Source organism: Perissodus microlepis, chromosome 6 (assembly GCF_051167445.1).
Source record: "Perissodus microlepis isolate ML-2025 ecotype Zambia chromosome 6, ASM5116744v1, whole genome shotgun sequence".
Taxonomy (NCBI): Eukaryota; Metazoa; Chordata; class Actinopteri; order Cichliformes; family Cichlidae; genus Perissodus; species Perissodus microlepis.
Genome location: NC_140466.1, coordinates 14399201 through 14419327, shown reverse-complemented (window position 1 = coordinate 14419327; position 20127 = coordinate 14399201). Strand labels below are relative to the sequence as shown.

Sequence of the window (20127 nt, the reverse complement as noted above, 5' to 3'; positions counted from 1 at the left end):
TGTTATGCACCGTGAAGCACGCTCATCGCTACAAGTGACTCGTTTTATGTTTTTGCTTTGTGTTTGACTCTTAATGACATTATACGGAAAACAGATTTTTTTTTTAAGTAATCTTTCTGACAGTTGTGTTTATACTACACCAAATATCTGTATAAAAATGTATACAGATGTCTGTCAAACAATTCCCTTCACTGGCTGAATAATCTGATGCTAATCTTGGAGTCAGTTGCTACTGAGAGAGCTGGTTATGATGGTTTAACTCGCTTAAGCGGGACCAACTAGACAATTTTGCTCGTCAAACTTCCTTAAAACTTATTTGTTCACAGAGGTCCCCTCCTCTGTGAACATCGTTGAAGGATTTTCAGACATAGTACCTCGTCCTGTGAGTGTAGTATTTGCAGTGTTGTGTTAATGGTGCTCTCCACATCTCTAAGGAAACATGTTCCACCCTCTGCACCGCTGCATGAACAAACGTTCATCACAAATGGTACTGGATCAGCGACATTTGCGAAAGTAAAGCGAGCGCCACGTTCGTCTTGTGTTATCGTTTACTCCTCCTGCTGTCTCATCCCTCCTCCTTCTCCTTGCTGTGTACCAGCTGCTCCTCCAGCTTTCTTCCCCCATGTTTACCCGTGTGGCTTGTTGGCTCTAAAGAGCTGTCCTCCGCTAGGGATAATTAGAAGGAAAGCTTTTAGTTTCAAGACATCTTGTTGCTCTTAATCAGCTTAAAGCCAAGTAGACTAAACATATGTAGACATGGGCAATTTACTAAAATAATTCTTGCTACGTTATAACACCATCCTGTTGGTGTCATACACACTCTCGGTCTGTGAACATATCACCAGACTGTTGTTGGTTCGCTGCATTATCTCAGTGTGCAAACTTGTTTGCTGTCACATCTAGAGTTAATAGATAACCCACTGTATGAAAACGTACTTAAAGTATTTTTTTTCTTTGCCTAATGTGACTGTTGGCAGACAGTTACGAGACGGTCTTTATCAAAGTTTGTGGCACATGTCGTGGGTGTGCCTGTGTGCTTTTATAGTGTGTCATACGCAGTGTGTGACTTACAAGATATAAATAGGCTGCGGGAGTTATTAAAGTCTCCCCACAAACAATCCCTCTCATTACAAAGGGCTGGAGATCAAGTTGCACTGATAACATTTGGCCTACTGGGAGTTTCACCAGCTCGGGGCCTCAGTTCAATGGATGGTTGGATAACTGCGTGGAGCTGCAGTTAAATCACTTTGAATTAAATCAAATCAAGATGCAAAAGGTATTTGCATCAGTGCCCTTATTATGGGAGAGGATATGATGAGTGTGCCTTACTAAAGAGAGAAATTAAAAGGGGAAAAAGGAGGTGGTTGGTGTGCAGGACTTTCAGTCTGAACATGTATATATCTACTGTGTCACAGGTCCTTCAATACAGCAATATATAGATAGACTTTTATAATCATTACTTTGAGGACAATGAAGTGAAATACGCTGCTGAAAGACTCAACGACTTGTTTAGGCAAAGCGAGTTTACCTTTCAAACACTACAATCCCTTAATGTACTTTACAGGATCAACTCCAAACTAAAAAATAATAGACAGAAATAATATTAACAATCACGATACAGCTACCTGATTAATTCAAAGCAGCAGTGAATAATCCTTATTTTAGCCTCTTTTTTAAAAAAAATGGCTGAGGTTGGAGATGATCTGACCTCAGTGGGTACTTGGTTCCAGTTATGTGCAGATAAATGACCCTGTTTAGCTTCATTAAACAAGTCCTACGTAGGACCCAAGCCATTTAATTACTAATATAAACAGTGAGCAATACTTTGAATTCCGTATTTTACTGGAGGCCAGTACAGGGAGCTGATATCCTCTGTCTTCCTGTTTTTGTTAAAATTTGAGTCGCAGCATTCTAAACTAAACTAAACAGTCTAAAAGAAAAAGAGCAATGCATGAAATAAAGGCATGAATAAGCTTCTCTAGCTCTTGCTTGGCCACAGCTGTGTTTCTAAGATGCCAAAAAGCAGGATCATCCAGGATTATGGCAAACTTTTCGTGATATCCAACAAACAGTGAACGCTGCCTAAGCGAAAACCTGTAGTGATCCTGTATGTGTCAGGAGGATTGCCAGGATTTATACATCGGGGAAACCAAACAACCTCTGGTGAAGCGGATGGCACAACCCAGAAGAGCTACCTCGTCATGCCAGGACTCTGCAGTCTATTTACACCTACAGGCCAGTGGACACTCTTTCAGTGATGGGGGTGTACACATCCTGGACAGGGAGGAACGCTGGTTTGAGCGCGGAGTCAAGGAGGCCATTTACGGAAAGACCATCTCTGAATTGAGGAGGGGGACTAAGGGTACATCTTTTGCCATCTTACAATGCTGTGATTGCAGCCATTCCCCAACTCTCTGTTAATGGTACTCATGGCCATTGATCAGTGGGTTTTAGTCAATGGTTGTTGATCAATGGTCATGAGAATTTGCATAATTAAGATTAAGAAAGTGACCTCCCAGCCCATTGTTCCTTCAGTGGGCTGGTTTCAGTCATTATGCAAATGTACTGTTTATAAGATTGGGGAAAGCTGCAGTCAGCTGAGACTGAAGAAGGATGAGTGACGAAACGTTTCTCCCACAAAACGCTACGTCCAGATGAACAGAATCAACTTTTGGAAACAAACAGTGATGTTATTTAAAAAAAACAGAAAAACAAAAAACTTCTCTTAAATCCACCCTCTCAAGCAAGCTGTAAGCTTTACCTACTTTTCTGTTTATTATATCTTCAGAAAATCTGTATTTTGGTGAGTATTTTAAACTTTTATTTATAAAGAATCGATCAGGAAAACTTTCATCAGTTAATAAGGATAATACAGCAGTTTCTGCACTGATGCTTCCTTCTAAATGAACTTGCATCAAAGTAAGTGGTTCAAGATCTCTGCACACCTGAATGAACGACAGGTGTGTAGGAAGAAGAAAATCTGTTTTAAAAAAAAGAGTAAATTCTAACCTCTGCACACTGTTTTGTACCCATGTAAAAATGTTGGATGCAGAGAATTTGAGGATTAGGCATACGTTACTCAGTGTCGCACTTAATGAGGGACCGAGCACTCTTCTCCCAAGTCTGTTTACACGTCACCACTTTTTCTGGACGCTTTAATGAGAGTGGCCTCTTAGAGGACAATTAACTAAGCGTAGTCTCTAGAATTATATTTGGCTATGTAATTAGAGATGGGACTGAGATGCTTTTAGCCTTCACACTTGATTAAACAGTGGTTACACAATCATTATCCCCCCCGAATACTTTATATAACCTGATACAAACCCACCAAAACATGAACCTTAACCTTTCTCTGCTTTAGATTCAGTTACACAAAGTCTTCCACTTTTACGAGGTATAGTAACTCACCCACCTTCCACAGAACTGATCTGCTGCCTCGATAATATCAACGTATTTCAAAAGTTGGCTCTTTTTATTTTATTTAGATGCAGGAGAAGTTGTTGTCTGAAGGTCTGTAAGGCTGAGCAAAGCTGGCTGCTTTCAACAATATTAAAAATGAGATTTTTTACAGATTAAACTGAAATGATGTAAGGGGATAATCTTCATATGAACCCCTAAAATGCTCTTGCACAACCACACCCTGCGTGGCAGATGTTTGATTAAATTGCCTGCTAAAGTTGACAGATTTTTCAAAACTAAATAAATAGAAGAGTTCATTTGTTCAGTCGCAGCGTATTTCTCCTGCCATCTGCAGGTATTCAGTTACCTGAGAGTAGAGATGTTTTTAGATTCACATTTGTCACATTTTCAGTTATTCTTGATATATGTAGCTGAAAATTAGGGACATTAGTTTGATTTACCACAAATGTGTATGTATATGAGTTATGTCTCTCAAACTGTGACCACACAACCGCTGTTGGTGAGCTGAACTTGTCTCTGCAGGCTGTTTAAACATAAACCCAGAGACCTGCTGCACTGGTCTCTGCTCCTGCTGCCACACCTGAGCCCAACTGTCATAACCGTAAATGTTGTGACACGCGCACACAGACACACTCACAATGAATCCCCAGGGTGCTCTTGGGGCATGTTAACATGCATTTCGACTCTGTTTTTCTCTTTTCATCAGCCACGCACCCTCAGTCTCCCTCGGGTGCTTTAAAACACAAATGTGACGTACTTTCTACCCACATTGCTCACACAGTCAGTTCACGTGGCTTTTTCACACACGCGCGCACACTGTGGCAATCACACATATTGTAACGTGCAGGTGTGGCTTGCTCGTGGTCAACTCTTAGTCATGCTGTGCTTAAAGAGCAAACCTGACATGTTTTCTAAAGAACTAAAAGTCACTGCAACCGAAAAATAAATATTTACTCTCGAGCTAGTTTGTCTGACATCTGTGACTGCCGTTGGTTAGATTTTATTGGAACAGTTCACTGGACCACAACACAGGCACTGTGACAAATTGTTTAATGATATTGATCGTATAAACTGGTGAAAAACAACAGATTGAATAGAAGACAAAGGAGATCAGCATGTTTGTTTTTTGATGAAAATAACTTTTCTGTTGGTCCAGATGTTCTATACTCCCCATATGGAAAAGAAAATAGTAAAAACTTATATGATTTACTCATGAAAGTGGCCACTTTCTCATTACTTTCATATATTGTTTTAGTAAGTATCCAAAACATACAAGTTTCATTATATAATTTTTCAAGGGATCTTATATCTGTTTTCACTCTTGTATGCTTTTCATACAAGTTTCACACGAGACAGATACAAACTTTATAAGATTTATATATATCTTTTCCATATGGGCTTCAGAGCTGCATAATAACTGTGCTAATAACTGAAGATTAGGGTGCTAACATCATGAACTAATGTGGTAAAGAGACAGCTTATTTGTCCCATATTAGCTTCTCTTTATTGGCTCCCTGTTCAATCCAGCCTTCCAATTTAAAATCCTTCTCCTCACGTACAAAGTCTTGGATAATCAGGCAAAATCTTAAAGACCTCATTGTACCATATCATCCCATTAGAGCACGTTGCTCCTGAATCCTCCCTTAGTTATGCTGCAATCAGTCTGGGCTCCTGGGGACTTCCTATGATGAGTGTTTCTTCTTCGCTCGCTTTTTTCACTCCCTATGTGTTTATACACCACTCTGCATTTAATCATTATTTATTATTAATCTCTGGTTCTGTTCCACAGCATGTCTTTGTCCTGTTGTCCTCTCCACACCCCCAACTGGCCACAGCAGATGGCCGTCCCTCCCTGAGTCTGGTTCTGCTGAAGGTTTCTTCCGGTTAAAAGGGAGTTTTTCCTTCCCACTGTCGCCAGATGCTTGTTCATAGGGGGGGTCATCTGATTGTTGGAGTTTTCACTATATTATTTTGTGGTTTTACCTGACAATATAAAGCGTCTTGAGGCGACTGTTTTTGTGATTTGGTGCTATATAAAATGTATACTGAATTGAATCAAACTTGAAATTAGCAGACTCTTTGTAACTGAACAACACTCTGCAGTCACAATAATGACTACCAAACTTTGTCCTTGGGGGCATTTCATTTCAGTGGTTTGGAAATACCTGTTCTGAAAGTCTTAAATCTTGTCAAAGACAAATACCAACCACATTAACATAAATTAAACTCAAACTAAGACTGAAACTAATTAAAAACTAAAGTGAAACTGTAACTCATTCTGGGAAACTGGAAACAAAACAAAAATGAAAACTAATGAAAAATGCCAACCTTTAAAAACTCTGCTCCAGACTCAGGAAGCTGTTACATTATAGAAAAGGCAGCGGTGACACTAGAAGGAACGAACTGTCCCCACAGGAAGCAATAGATACAAAATCCCCCCCTTTGAAGGTATGATGCTTCGCCTCTACGTCTGTACCATTGGACTGCTCACAACGTAATAATAAAAATGTCAAAGACCCGAACTCTTCCATGGCATGCATTTTTAATTTCTCTTTGCACCTGATGAATGTAAAAACAAAGAATTACCAGGTTTTTTTTTTTTTAACCTGATTTTTGTTTCTAAGAAAAATAAGAGCCACATATGAGGATATTCGTTTAAAATTTTGATAGAACAGTGGCTGTATAATGTCCTCGTAAGTGGATATCAGGCCCTTGTAGAGCAAAATGTAGTATTTGGGTCTAGACAACCCAAAATGTGATGTCCATATATGTGCACGCCAGGTCCTAGGAGGTTAAATTTGTTTAATGTAACTTTCAGTACATTTGACAGTAAAGACTCTGCCATCATCTTTAATCCCGTACCTTTTACCACCTTATAATGTACAGTCACCTGGACTTGTAGCAGGAGTGAACGGGTATTGGTGTTCAAAGTTAAGTTCACTGTAACCTCTTTTTGTCCATCAATCAAGAATTAATTCAATGACTCTGAAGAAATGTCAGGATAAAAATTAAGTTATTAAGTTCTCACATTTTCCATCCAAAGGTCTGGACAGTCTTTCATTGTAACTGCATCTTGCCTGGCGGGTAAAAGAAAACAGTCAATGAGATACATTTAGTTTCTTTTTCCATCCATCAATTTACTTCTGCTTATCCAATTTAGGGTTGAGGGGGCGACGGAGCCTATCCCAGCTACCACATGACGAGAGGTGGGGTACACAGTGGACAGGTCACCAGTCTGTCACGGGGCTAGCTTCTTTCAAATCGGAGTTACTCTTTTTAAAAGTGTTTCGTGTTCCTCTCTCTTCAGCAACAAACGGCCAATTTCAACTTCTTTAACACTTTTGTTCACAATCTGCCATTTTCGTCTTCCATTTAAATACACAACACAAGTCTCACAAGCTAGCCTGACACTGGAGTTGCAGTTTTATGATTTATTCATGTATTAACTCCTTCAGTGGTTTTATATCAGTGTGCAACACTGACCTCAAGCTTCACATCTAGCGAAATTTAAATGCTGGCTGCATACTGTTGTTTGACAGAGCTGTGAACCCCGGTCTCCCTCTTGTTCTTGTCTTTACTCGCAGCAAGTCTTCCCTCCCTCGCTGTTTCCATCTCTGGCTATGAAGCTCCCTCCTGCTTCCCATCACATACAGTGTTATTTGCCTTTGGACTGCAGGATGCCTGGAGGCCCAAATAAGAAATGTTTCTTTAAAAAGACCCTCACTTGAAATACACCAGGGAGATTATTTAGATTTCAGAAATGGTTTAAAAAAAACTACAGCGCCTCCCTGATTGGTTTTGATCTTTGGGAGGATGATTTAATGTTCAGCCCTGCACTCTATATATCAGACTGCTGTACTCTGCCCAAAGTGCTCTCAATGAACTCTTCTCCACCCATGAACACAGGCTCTCATCCTCCTCCTTCGCCTCATGTGTCTGATGTCTGTGCATTTGGCAGCCAGTCTGGCCTCCCAGCATGCTCTCACATGCTCTTTTATCTATTATTCGCCTCTGGCTCTGAGGGCCAACCATCCTCCCTTGCTCCTCCACCTGCTTCTTTATCACTTTTTGGCTGACCATCTCTCTTCCCCTCTCCTCCCTTTCCTTCTGTCTCTTACTCTCTTGCTGTCCACCTCCTTCAGTCTGTCTCTCTCGCTCTGCTTGGAGGCTTTTTTGGCCTTTGTCTCGTGGGGAAGGGTGGTCTCTGTCTTTTTTTTTCTTTTCCCCTCCACTCTCATCCTTCCCTCTGCTTTCAGAAAATTAGATGAAAAGAAGTGTCACCAAGGGAGATTGGAACAAAATGAATGAAATTAAATTTTCTGCCGTGTTGTAAGTATCAACCAAAAAGGACTGGCTGCTCCCTTCAGGGTTTGTCACAGCAGAGCATCTGCCTCCATCTCACCCCATCTCTAGCATCCTCCTTTGTCACACTAACCTTCTTCATGACCTCCTTCACTACATCCATGAGCCTCCTGTGTGGTCTTCCTCTTTTACCCCTGCCTGGCATCTCAGTAGTCAACATCCTTTGTCTCTCCTCTGTTTAGTGTCCAAACCATCTCAGCCTGAGCTGTCCCGAATTATTTAGTCATGTCTAATCTCGTCCATTCTGCCATTCCTAGTAAAAATCGGAACATCTTCAGCTCGGCCTCCTGTGTTTTTTATCTTCAAACAGTAGTACACCACCACCTCTCTATCTCCAGCCTCTCTTCCACCTCCTCCTTACTATCACTATAGATTACAGCAGAAGCACAAGGAGAACATACAAACACCACACAGGAGAGCCTTACACCCTGTAAGGAAAGTTTTAAGCCTAATCTTCAATACATGCATGACCTTTTAGCTGTGAAGCAGCAGTCCAAACCACAAACTAGAAGAATAGTCCTGCATTTAAAAAGGCTTAAATAAAGCCTGAATAAAGCTTTGTTTATTCTTCATTTTGTCTGAACTCTAGAGAAGATTAGCTTCTGCTAATATTCTGTCAACACCAGTTATGTGAATAAAAAAATATTGTATTTGGAAATAAATGAACTGGAGCAGTTTACAGCCACTCTGGAATGACTGGAATGTCCAAAACAGTAAGGCTGCGAATACAAACAGCCAAAGTGAGTTTCCTCTGTAGAGTTGCTGGGCTTTACTGTAGCATTAGAGATGGAGCACGGACACCCGGAGAACCGCTGCTCCTGCATGTAGGAACGAGCCAGTTGAAGTGGTTTGGGCATCTGGTTAGGACGTGTCACAGGCACCTCCCTTTGGAGGTTTTCAGTGCACGCCCGGGGTTAGACCCAGAATCTGCTGGAGAGACTGTGCATCCCATCTGGCCTGGGAATGCCTCAGGAGGACCTGGAAGGTGTGGGTGGGGAGAAGGATGCATGGATGGTTAGTTAGTTCACTTCACTGTTTTTTAAGTAAATCAACTCAGTTAAACTGGAAGAATGTAGAAGTGCTTTGACTGCTCTGTAAAGAAGTGCTATCTAAAAACCAGTGAAGTAAGAATATGTCTTTAAATATTAATAGGATACCCCTATAACTAAATCAATCTCTGCTGTTAAATGGCAAATAAACCTATCATGATGGTAAAAGAATATTAGACACTGGTCCTGCTTTTATTCTTCCAGAACTGATCCGTATCTGCAGCTACTGTCTGAAACAGTCCTCGCAGTTCAGTTTTTGACAGCACCTCTAATTTAAAAGATTTTCTGTGTGGTCCATGTGCTGCTATCTGACATAAAAAATGACAAATGAAGACTGATTAGGTTCAGAGGAACTGAAGTTAAACAAGTTATAGCCTGGTAGCTTTATCGCTCTGCTGCTTCTCGACTCGTCCGCTACCTTTCCTTTCATCCTTTCCTCTCTCCTCCCCTTCTTTCCTGCCAGGTTGGCTGTTGTCATCACTCAGGCATCTCAGAAATGCCTCCAGATGTTTTCTTTGACTCACACATACACACTCGCAGTCTGCTGGACACATTTCCTTTGGCGTGCTGCTCATAAGCAAAGTGAAGCATACATTGTTTTGACTTCAGGTGGAAGTTTGCATGTAACCTTTGCCCTCAAATCCCCGTGTAGTCAACACATCCGGGAATGCTTCTTCTCTGCTGTTTTTTTTTTTTTTATGCGTGACAAAACTAAACTGGCAACACATCAGTGCTACATAGCAAGTCAGGCCTGCAGACCCATTTCAGTCCCTTCACTTCAGAATTAACACACACACACACACACACACACACACACACACACACACACGCTGAAAGACACAAGAAGTGCAGTGATATCAGTTTAGTTTGTGCAGCTCTGCAGTGCTGTTTTTCCTTGAAGCTCATCTCAGACAATACCCCAGACCTGTCAAAGCAATTACCCAGACATCTCTACTAGAGCTGCCTTCACACACACGCACACACACACTTTCAGATATGTGCTACCACTTTATTACTCTGTGACGAATGTTTAGTGTTATCAGCAGCATCTGCGTTACATTTTTTTTCTGTCTCTCAACCACTGAAACTGAAAAAGTACATTAAGAAGTCCACAAGATTTGATCTTGCTGCTGTTGACCTGCATTAGTGCTTCAGCAGCCTGCACTGGGTGATGCACGGCTGGGAGGACTTGGTAGTTTCAGTTCTTGGTTTATAAATATGTAAATACGCTTTTGTCTGCTTTTTACTTTCTCCCACAATTGTAACTACAGAGTTGAGCTCAGACATGATACAGGTCAGTCTGACATGAGCTTTAAATTCATCGTCTTATTAAACCTACACATACCTACCTTTTTGTCCACTGATGGCGTCACAGTTAATATTTGTACAACTGAAAGTGGAAGGTTGGTCTGTTTGTCCACCCTACAGTCCTACTAAGTAAGTACATCCCATGATTCAGTAGCTCCTGGAACCACATTTAGCGTCAATAACTTGAAGTAATTGTTTTATGTATGACTTTCTGAGTCTCTAACATCACTGGGGGGGATTTTTTTCCCACTCTTACAATCTTGTTTGTGTTTATTGTGGTTTGCGGTCAGTCGAGTTGAGGTCTAGACTTGGGTCATTGTAGCATCTTCATTCTTTTCTTTTTCAGCCAGTCTGTTGTAGATTTGTTGTGCGACCCAATTTTAGGGAAGCTTCAGCTGACAGACGGATGACCTCACATTTAAGTCTAGAATACTTTGGTACAGAGAGGAGTTCATGGTCGACTCAGCGACTATTTTGGTTTCTTCTGTCTTTTGATTTGTTCACATGCAATATCGCAACCCTAAGCTGTGCTGCCATGTTCTTTTTAGAGAGAAACAGCTTTATCCTTCCGGAAATGTCAAACTTTTTCAGTCTTTTTCTAATAATAATGAACTGGGATGTTCACTACTTGGATGAATGTGAGATTGGGTTAACACAGACCACCACCATCAGAGCTGGTCACACTTGCTGATGATCAGTTAATCAGTTGCATTTGATTAGCAGCACCTGGCTGTTACTTGCCCTCATATGTCCTAAGCAGTAAGGGTATACTTCGTTTGTATAATTTTGACTTTATTTTGTTTTATGTGTTTTGTTTTGTTTTTTAAAGTTGTGTCATTCTAATGTGTGCTTATGCACATGTGTGCCTGTCACTTAAAAAATAGATGTTAAACCTCAGATGACTTCCTAGTTAAGTAAAGGTTAAATTGTCACATGACTCTATGTTTCCAATGACTGTACTTCCTTCCAAAGTACAACCGATTGGATTTAAGTAACATTAGATTTTTTTTTCAGAACTTTCCAGGAAGTTCTGCGATTTCACTAACTTTTCCCCAAACCCCTTCCCTGTTTTGTTTTGTCTCTATGGAAAAGTGAAGTCAAACAGAGCTGCCCACCGTCAGCAGCACTAACCGTGTTCTCCATTGTAATTATTACAAAAATAACTAGAATAAACATGTGGGAGAATCTCAACACTCGTAGACTTTGGACACATACATTTTTCACCAAAGTTGAAATATTTGTATGGATTTAGCTCCGTTCATGTCAACTTCACTTTTCATTTGGCCTGAAGACGCCATCAGGGAGCTTTTTATTTAAACGCTGTAGTTGACATTCACTCTCACTCTCATGTGAATTACCTTCTGTTCTTTTGCTTGTTGTAATTTAAAAACTCTGCACGCCCACTCAGGTAGCGGTATTTCTCTGACTGAGAGAGCGATTTTCCTCGCTCCGTGGGTTTTCTGGTGCTTACATAGTTTCATGTAAAAGAGTTCACATGTACTATGTATAACTTTTAAAATGGGTCTTTCTTTCTCCTACTCCTCTTCCTTGCACACAGACAGGTCTATGAGCACAATCTGGTTTTACGAGAAGCTGAACATTTCAGGTAAAGCCCCTCTGTGCTCAGTCAGTCATGTTGGCATGTTGTAAGGTCAGCTATTCTACTTATGTATTGTCGCTAGACAGCTGCCGACCTTCTTCACTGACTCAGCGGGGATTGGACAGTGATTGACAGGTGTGGTCTGCTCAATAAGCACCTCTGGAGCAGAAGGTGATTGACAGGAGACCTGCTGTGCTGAGGGTCTCCCAAGCCCCCCAGCTGATGAAGGGGATTAATGCAGCCCCTATCCTCTAAAGACTAACCGTCTGAATAGCTGCTTCTTTCTTGCCTTCGCCTCCTTTTCTCTCCTTCTCGGTTCCTGGAATGGTTTTGTGATTATGGAAGCAAGTTCAAGGAGGGAAAAAGTCTGTGTTTACATTCCCACCTGGCGATATTTGTCATGTAAACGTCCAGCTCTGTTTACTGAAGTCTTTTTATGATTGATTCATCTTTAACCTTTGTCTCTAAACATTTGTGGCTCCGTGGCTTTCAGCCATTTTTCATTAACATTTATTTTTACCTGTTGCTTCTCTCGCTGCAAAGATCTGGTTTTCGTTGGGCTGCACTTCTTTCAGTTTGCCTGTAAATTATTAGAAAATGACGAGAAACAGTGTCTCGAAGGATACATCCATTTTGGAGTCATCAAAAGACTAATAAATGTATTTTCCATCACCAACTCAAAGAAGAACCTAGTAATTCTAATCATTTTCAACTATCGACTGTTCTTTGACGTGATACATTATCAGATCATAGGATCAGTGTTATTGTTTTATAACTGCTATCTGCATTTGAATCACAATAATCACAAGTAAAGAAGTTATGTTTGTTGTAAGGATGTCAGCTTTCTTCAAAGTTTTAGCTTTTCCATCAGGAAATCACAGTTGAGTCTCTGATGGATCGATGTTAAGTTAATTTCACTTTTAATGCGGCGATCGTGGCTCAGGAGTTGGCAGTTCTTCTTGTAATCGGAAGGTTACCGGTTCGAGCCCCGGCTCCGACAGTCTCGATCGTTGTGTCCTTGCCTACTGGTGGCGCCAGTGTCCGGCAGCCTCGCCTCTGTCAGTGCCCCAGGGCAGCTGTGGCTGCAGTGTAGCTTGCCATCACCAGTGTGTGAATGTGTGTGTGAATGGGTGGATGACCGAATGTAGTGTACAGCACTTTGGGGTCCTTACGGACTAAGTAAAGCGCTATACAAATACAGGCCCTTTACCATTTAAAATTTCCCTTGCAGTATATATCTCACACTTCATTAATAACCTGTATAAGTTCAATAATAACCAGTGTCATGTCAATAATAACCAATATAAGGTCATTAATAACTAGTAACAGTGTGCTGTGCATATTGTGCAAGGTGTTTATTTAATCTGATTACTCACTGCCGTTTTAACAGTGGGACTCTCTTGAACGTTCAACTGAAAACAAAATAATTTTGTGTTTACTTTGTATAAGATGTTCAGTTTTTGCATGTGTGAAAGTTATAAATGAAAGCAAAAGAATGGGGGTCTAAACGGGGGGTTACGAATCCTTTTTTTTTTCTTGGATGTTTTGCACCTGCTGTTGGAAACGTAACATGTAATGTATCTGTGTAGTGGCTTTGTTTGTGTCTGCTGTAGGATATCAGCAGTAATCCAGGTGAGAATCCAGGACTCCACCCAAAAGTTTGCATAACAAAGCAGCTTACTGACGTGTCAGGGAAATGAGGAAAAGACATAAGGAAAGATTTGAAACTGGGAGCCACTGTTTGACCTGTACGTTTCACTACTGCAAATACCTGAAGGTTTCCTTTTACTCTGAAACTGGTCAGCTCTGTCTGCTCTGAGTCTGTTTGTTCCAGCAGAGGTTTTGAGTAAGCAGCTGAAGAAAGTAAAACCAAGTAAACATTGCAGATAAAGAGGTGGATGGAAGGAAAATGGATACCTGGATATGGGTAAGGCAGTAACACTTGACTTTGCATGTCCAGCATTGAGTGTATATGAAAACATTAGCACCTGTTGTTTTGAGTGTAAGCCAACAAATTTCAGGTTTGGACAGAGCACATTTTAGAAAAGGTCAGCCTCATTTTAACTTGTGTGTCTTGATAAATGTTCTGTTTTATGTGTTTCTGGACACAGTTGTTCTAATATGTCTAGAAACACATAATGTGTCTTCATGCCCATAGACACAAGAGATAAGAGTTAAAATCTCTCTGGGGCCAATTGGAGACGTTACTCTTTTAATTTAGGATTGTAGGTAGAGTAGTATTTGTCCAACACATTAACAAGCATTTTTGATTGAAACATGGTTGATACAGAGTCTACAGGAGGATGCGTAATAATCTCATGATGTTATAGTTCATAGTAAGTCTGCTCTGAATGGTTATCTCGCTGTTGAGGCTTTATTTTCTGTCATCAAGAGTTTTCTTAAAGAGAGATACAGAATAATCCGTCTCTAATGGAAAGAGGCCATGAGTGTATTATTTTAGATGGGTTTACTAATTACCGTAGGAATCAGATCATGGTTTAAATACAATGGCTGCCACTTTTCTCAGTTGCTTGAGCGAAGTATCCCAGCTGAAGATTCTCCACAAACAATGCTCTGGAAAAAATGTTGCCCCTTTCTGGATTTCAGTCTTACACAAGTCAAAGATAATGTTGTTTTCATTTATTAAGCTGAAAAAGCTATCCAAACCTACCTGGCCCTAAATGAAAAAGTAATTGCCCTCCCTTAACGTAATAACTGGTTGTGCCATCTTTGGTCACAAGATCTGCAATCAGGTGTTTGCGGTAACTGGCAATGCTTCTTTCAAAATGCTATGCAGGAATTTTGGCCCATTCTTCTTTGCAGAATTGTTCAAATTTAGCCTCATTGGAAGGTTTTCAAGCTTGAACAGTCTGTTTAAGGTCATGCCAAATCATCTGGACTTTGACTAACCCACTCCAAAACCTTCTCATCTTCTCTCTTTTTGTTTTTGGAACTGCTGGTATGTTTTGGATAATTGTTCTGCTTCATAGCCCGAGTGAGCTTGAGCTTCAGGGTCATGAACTGATGGTCAAACCTTTTCTGGTAGAGACTGAAATTGATTGTTCCATCAATTACAATAAGTCGTCCTGAAGCAGCAAAGAAGCCCCAGAGGATCACATTAACATCACTGTGTTTGACTGTACTCGTGTTCTTTTTATGAAATGCTGTGTTCGTTTTATACCACATGTAACGGGACTAAAACACTTGGGAATTATTAAGATGGGATTTTTTCCCCTATTTTTTTTGGCAAAATTTGCAATGATCCCTTGTGTCCTTTTTAGTCAGCAGTGGTTTTCTCATTGGATCTTCCATGGATGCCATTTTATTTTATTTTATTATTATTCTTATTGGTGAATCATGAACTCTGACCTTAACTGAGACAAGTGAGGCCTGGAGCCTGGAGTCATTTCCGTGGTCTGGCCCCTCGTGGGACGGTTCACCACTGTTCCAGGTTTTCTCCATTTGTGGCTAATGGCTCTCAACATGGTTCTAGCGCTGATGTAGTCAAGTTTTGTTTTTGTTTTTTTATTTGTTATAAGACTTTACAAGTTAGCTGTAAAGTGAACGAGTTTGCAGTCATTTTGGGGAAAACTGGCTGCAGCTGACAGAGTTCAGTTTCCTCCACCAGTGCAAAATTGAAGTGGCCAGTAGGACGTGAGAACAATGGCCTTCAGATTCAGCGATGGCTTGCCATTTGAGCTGACACAAGACAACAAAGTGAGATTCTTAAATTAAAATAAGTGTTTTTTGCTTTAAAGATCATTGATTTTTTTATTATGATTTTCCTTTTTAAGGTGGAGGCGATGACACTAAACGATGTGGCACAAAACAAATTAGAGCCTGAAAACTTGGCCAGAAAGGTTGGAGATGATGAAGATGAAAGGGGGGATTGTACTGGAAGGCCTGGAAGTTGTGAATATAACAACCGGGACTTCCCGTCTTTGCCCTCATTCTCATGATTATGCTTTTACACGTGCATTTATAAGTTGTGGGTCAGGCCACGCCGTCCCAATTATAGTCATTATGTTCTCCTATAGCATTTTTTTTTAGTCCTATTTTATTTAAGCTCCTCCTCCTAAATAAGATGTATATCTAATGGAGCTGAAACAAAAAACCTCTATGGTAATCATTTCAATCAGTTCTGTAGCATAAAAAACATTTAGTGGTTCCAGCTTGCAAACATGCAAGGAGGAGGAATCTTTCGGGTTTGGAGTCCAAACATAAAAAAGTTATTTAAAAGTCATGCTAGCTCTTTGGAATGCTATAATGGGCATTTTTCCATTGTTGTAAATGGAAATATCACTTTTATCATTTCCAGTTAGCCCTTTATTGGTGGTTTTTGTGTCAGAGGCATTTATTAATACTGTAATATAAACGCTAGAAAGATGGAGCAAAAAAACAACCTTGCCATTGCTCCAGATATACAAAGACGTGAGCCAGCAGCCACTTTGCTTTGCTGTCTACGAGCTACTGTGGTGAATACTTGACTGGCCCAGTTCTTGCACATTGTAGTTGCAGTGTGCGGTTGCTGATTCATTGCCGTTCTCTGCCCCCCGTCCTGCCCGCGTCAACCCCGTGGCTCTCTCAGCCGCCTCGGCGGTCTCTCTCCTCCCTCTCTTCCTGTCCCCTCGCCACTCTCTCTTTGTTTGCTCCGTCTGTCTCTCTGCCCCTCTTGGCCCATCGCTAACCACTTCTCTCTCTTTTTCTTTAGCGTGACTCCACATTTTGGCTGCTACTCTCACCAGTCTGTATTTTCTTTGACCTGAGCGAGCCATTTGAATATCGTTGATGCACTTCTTATTAAAATTTACATGTTAATGACTTTTGATCTAAGGTCAAAACTGGCTATGCAAACCACCGTTTCCCTTCAACTGTTTTGTTTTTTTATTTCCATCTTTCTTCTTGTGTGCTCTCCGTTTCTGGGCATCATACCATTCTCTGCGTATTAGTCCCACTCCCTGTCCTTGCCTCTGTGCCTTGCAGTCCATCAGTATGACAAGAATAGGAAATGGTGTTTCCTGAGATCCTGAGTTTCATCTTTTTAGTACAATAGTTCGAAATGACCCATATGCAAGTGGAAGAGGTCTGCAGGAAATGACATACAAGTTACTGTAAATCCATTAGAGGAACCCCGTGCTGAATCATGGTTCTGCCATTGTTGTTTGTGTGTATGTGTGTGTGTTACAGAAACATGATATCTTCATCACCCTCGTCCTGGAGTACATGGACTGTACATGGTAGCAGCAATTTTACTTTGCTGCTTCAGTTCCAGCAGTTTGGTTCAGATGATAGATATGTGTGCTGTTTAGTTCAGTCATTGTTCACAAAACATGGATCCTGCTAATGGCATTTGCATTATCATGACTTTAATTAGCATAGATTAATAGGATAATATTAAAAATCTAAAGAAATATAAACATCACAGAGCTGCTAGTCTTAGGCACAAATACAATCCACTCTCTACACCCTCTCCTTATCACTTTCACTCCTTTTAAATGTTTACGTCAAGGGTCGGCCACATTAACTGCTGGCTTATAAAACCCTCCAAAACAGAGAGTGCAGTGATGCAGGGTTACTAACCACACACCATGAAGGTGCACCATCTGTTTTGTGACTGATGTGGAGGAAACAGTAAACACTTACAGATATGACTTCTGCCTTCCCCTTTCTAGCCATGCAGCATGTGCCGTTCCCAAACATTATCGTGGTTATTGATCACATGAGGAATTCCTTTTTGCTTCTGTTGCTCACCACTGCGTTCTTGGTTTCAGCTGTTAGTGAAAAACGTTTGCATAAATGAAAGTGCATGTCAGACGAAACAAGGACTATGATTAGGCTTATATTTCTTTCTGTTTTGGTTCTTTAAGTTTTGATCACCACATCTTTACCTAAATGGTTAATCCCTACGCTCCCGAATGAACAGTAAAGGAAAGAAGAGGTGGCTGCGTGCTTTGAAGATGCATTTATTTGGATTTATTTTAGCTTCCTTTTATTTGGCTGAATTGCCTAGGACGTTTGCACAGACTCCTCAACAGTGTTGGTCAAGTTACTTGAAAAAAGTAATCAGTAACTAATTACTGATTACTTCCCCAAAAAAGTAATCCCGTTACTTTACTGATTACTTATTTTCAAAAGTAATTAATTACTTAATTACTTTTTAAAAACACAATTTACAACCTGAATAGGTGATAAAGCGATAGATCTGTTAACCCAATTCTACTTTTTCTGCATAATCCATCATACAAAATGTAATCAAATGGAAAAGTCTCTTTTTTTAAACTTGTTTTATCCGTTTTAATCTTTTAACTTTATGCATCAACCAAAAATTAAATTATATGCACCATTCTCTGACTTGAAGAAATTAGTTTAACATTTAAACCTATTTTCTGCACATTCCAGCACATAAAATAAAATATTTTTTGTGTTTACACTCAGTCTTTCAAATAGATGCAAGTAAAACACAGCAGAAGGTAAATAAAATCAAAGACTGGCAGTCCTGTTGCTCTATTTTCACCTGTAAAGCAGGAGTGGGGTAGGCGGAGGTGTGCTCTGGTGCCGGTGTGGCGCAGCGGTCAGTGGAAGAATCCGCGAGTTTCTCTGTGAATTTCCCATTACGTCGTTGGGCACTCGGAGCTTGTTTAGGGGTTTTTTTTCGCTGTAAAAAGAAGTTTTCTTCCCACCACAAGGGACGCTAATGTTTTTGTCACTTTTTATGGAATCAAACTCAAAGTAAGGTCAGTACTTCCAAGCTTTAAACGCTGCACGCTCATACTCTCCCGCACTCGATATATTATCCATTGTTGATCTGCAGACAGCTGTTGTCACGAACGTCGCACTCGCTTACGTCACTGTCATGAGACATTCTCGCAAAAAAATCAGTTTTAGTAACGCAGTAACGCAGCGTTCCTACGGGAAAGTAACGGTAATCTAATTACCGTTTTTGCAATAGTAATCCCTTACTTTACTCGTTACTTGAAAAAAGTAATCAAATTACAGTAACGCGTTACTGCCCATCTCTGCTCCTCAACATCTGCTTCTTCAACAGTTAAAACTTTGTAGTGCAAAAGAATAACAATCACCCGTTGTATGGGATCCTGGTGCAACAATGTCTCAGTGAAAAAAATAGCACTCGGCAACGGGGGGAATAAAGAACTCCCTTTTAACAGGATAATGGTGAACCTGTCACTGAGCAGCTCACTCAATACCAGTCTGGTCTTAATAAACCATCAGGCAATATCTGCTTTGCTCCTCAGTAACTACTCTTAGATTTGTGTATCACATTCTGTTAAGCCATGTATGTTTTTAGGAAACCACAGCTAGGCTCAAGACTAACAGAAGTAAATAAATTTGCTGCTAAGAGAGGCTTTTGTCAAAGCAAAATGACTAATTACTAATATTTTTTTTCCAAGACTTATCCATACACACATTCATTCTAACTTCACTTGTGGCTCCCATGTGCACAGAGATCCAAATGTAGCTAATGCTAAACAAGTACCACATAAACTAAGAGAAAGACTGAGGCCATTCTTCCTCTTAGACTGTGTATACAATATTTACATGGATGTAGCTTCTTGTTTTTAGCTTTTGATCATCATCATTTTTTACACTTGCACCTTAGCTCTCAGACTATAACTGCATGAGAGGCTAAGTTATGTTCATTCAGAAAGATGAATTGAAACACAGTATTGGTGCATTAACACAGGCATAGACACCTGCTAATGAGAGCACATGGATAGAAGGAGTTTACGCAACAATACTCAATCAATTATTTATCACATTATTGCAATGGAATTGCACAGGTTTATTGTCATATCAGTGGAGGTGAGGCCTAGCAAACAGCTACAGCCACCAGTGGGCACCCGCCTGTCAGTATAAGTAGCCAAGGCACTAATAATACATGACTGTGAGCTTTGAGACCGTTTAAAGGGCTGGTTCTCTTCCTTTGCAGTTGCCACAAACGGAGAGGGAGGAAATAAATAAACTGTAAAGTAAAGTAAAGTTGGGCACTTCAGCAGGAGTCAGCCTCGTGTGGCATTAGAGGAACTACACAGGGTTCAGTTTTCAACTCTAAAGGTTGCCACGTGGGTTTTCCCTTTAACAAAGCTAAGAGTAATAAGTTAGCATACATGACTCGTGAAATGCTGCTCTTTTGGCCCTTATAAATAGTCATCATCTGTTGATTAAAATAGTTATGCGTTTCCTTGTTGAGTGTAGAGACTGAACCATTGGTGCTATCTCGTACTTATATTTTTTTATTTCTTTATGAAATGCTTCCTGAAGCATATCGTTCTTCTTCCTCTTCTCTCTTCTTCCTCCTCTATTATTAGCCCATCTGTCCTTCCTCTATCACGACAGAACAGGCGTCCAGTCATTTTTTCTTTTTTAAAA

The 20127-nt window shown here is 40.4% G+C and overlaps 1 protein-coding gene across 2 annotated transcripts in view; it reads left to right on the top strand.

The window, feature by feature from the left end:
* Positions 1 to 20127, top strand: part of pkn1a (protein kinase N1a) — a 65152-nt gene that overhangs the window by 11572 nt on the left and 33453 nt on the right. Inside the window, exon 1 of one of the 2 annotated variants that reach the window (XM_084930954.1) lies at positions 13119 to 13666. The exons of the other annotated variant lie outside the window; for it this stretch is intronic. Within the exon in view, the coding sequence (XP_084787080.1) occupies positions 13649 to 13666 (18 nt within the window). The 5' untranslated portion in view covers positions 13119 to 13648. Of the gene's footprint in view, positions 1 to 13118; positions 13667 to 20127 lie in introns of those variants that run through there. 2 annotated transcript variants of the gene reach the window in all.